Source organism: Kryptolebias marmoratus, linkage group LG16 (genome assembly GCF_001649575.2).
Source record: "Kryptolebias marmoratus isolate JLee-2015 linkage group LG16, ASM164957v2, whole genome shotgun sequence".
Classification (NCBI taxonomy): Eukaryota; Metazoa; Chordata; class Actinopteri; order Cyprinodontiformes; family Rivulidae; genus Kryptolebias; species Kryptolebias marmoratus.
The window spans coordinates 603,875-605,239 of record NC_051445.1 but is presented as its reverse complement, the minus strand read 5'-3'; the positions used below and the strand labels follow the sequence as shown (position 1 = coordinate 605,239).

General features: G+C 59.2%; 1 protein-coding gene across 1 annotated transcript in view; it reads left to right on the top strand.

Moving 5' to 3' along the window:
- The window catches only part of LOC108251309 (semaphorin-4B), a 13,189-nt gene extending 11,830 nt beyond the window's left edge, over window positions 1-1,359 (top strand). The window contains exons 12-14 of the mRNA XM_017441560.2: window positions 98-261; window positions 333-403; window positions 483-1,359. Of these exons, the coding sequence (XP_017297049.1) occupies window positions 98-261; window positions 333-403; window positions 483-1,216 (969 nt within the window). The 3' untranslated portion in view covers window positions 1,217-1,359. The remainder of the gene's footprint in view (window positions 1-97; window positions 262-332; window positions 404-482) is intronic.
- The last annotated feature ends 6 nt before the right edge of the window (window positions 1,360-1,365 follow it).

Sequence of the window (1,365 nt, the reverse complement as noted above, 5' to 3'; positions counted from 1 at the left end):
GACCTCTGACTCCGGACCTCGGACTCCAGACCTCAGAGACCGGACCTCTGACTCCGGACCCGTGAGTCCGGCTCACTGACACGTTGTGGTTCTGCAGGGGGTTCTGTATGTGGGGTCGTCTGAAGGTGTGACGGCCGTACCTGTGGCCAGGTGTTCGGTCTACAGAAGCTGCAGGCAGTGCATCCTGGCCAGAGACCCTCTGTGTGTCTGGAGTCGGTCCAGGAAAGTCTGCACGGGTCTGGACCAGAACCAGGAGGACGTGTGAGTGAAGGAATTTCAAGTAAAACTAAAGCTGAGATTGTTGATGGATTAAATTTATTAAATGATTTCAGAGTTCAGAACCTGGAGACCGGCAGGACAGAGGACAGATGTCCAGAGGACACCCGGGTCACCGAGGACACAGGTTACCCTTCATCATTAATCTGATGATGACTTCCTGAAGACTTTCAGCTGATCAGAAACATTTTCCTTCCTGTCTGCAGAAGTTCTGGTCCGTCTGAACGACGCGGTGAGGCTCCCGTGTCAGAAGCCCTCCAACATGGCCGCCCTCACCTGGACCTTGAGCCACACTCTGTCAGAGAAGCTCTTCATCCGCTCCGCCGACGGCAGCCTCAGCTTCCTCGCCTCCTCCGGCACCTTCGGCAGGTTCCTCTGCGAGGCCGAGGAAGGCGGGCAGAAGGAGGTGGTGGCCAGCTACGTCGTCCGGACCGTTCCCAGCCCGCGGAGTTTACCGGAGGCTGACGGGTCCAAAGAGCCGGAGGAGAACTTCGAGGAGATTCCGATCGAGGAACCGACCGTGGAACCGACTGTGGAACCAGTTCCTGAGGATTCAGTGACCGACAACAAAGACAGGAACTTGACAGAAGAGCCGAAGGAGCGTGTGTCCGCAGCCGAAGGTGGAAAACTGTCAGCAGGACCGGACGACAGGAGAGGAGTTTCCACCTTCAGAAGGCTAAGCCCCACCCATCAGCCTCAGGGAGGGCGGAGTTACTACAACCAGCTGGTGGTCGTCTCGCTCCTGTTGGCCACCTCACTCATTGTTCTGGTTCTGGGATCGCTCCACTTCTGGAGACAAAAGAAAACCGGTTTCAGGTCCGATCCGCTGGCTTCCTCGGAGGACGGCAGCAAGACAAACACGGCCGTAGAGATCTGTTTCCTGAGCCCTACGGAGGGCGGGGCTCCGGATCAGACCGCCATTCAGGGGCCGAATCAGTGACCGGCTCAGGGGCCGACTCAGGGGCTGGAACAGGGGTCAGCACAGGGGCCGGCTCAGGGGCCGACTCAGGGGCCGACTCAGGGGCCGGATCAGGGGCTGACTCAGGGGCCGGATCAGGGGCCGGATTAGGGACCGGATCAGGGGCCGAC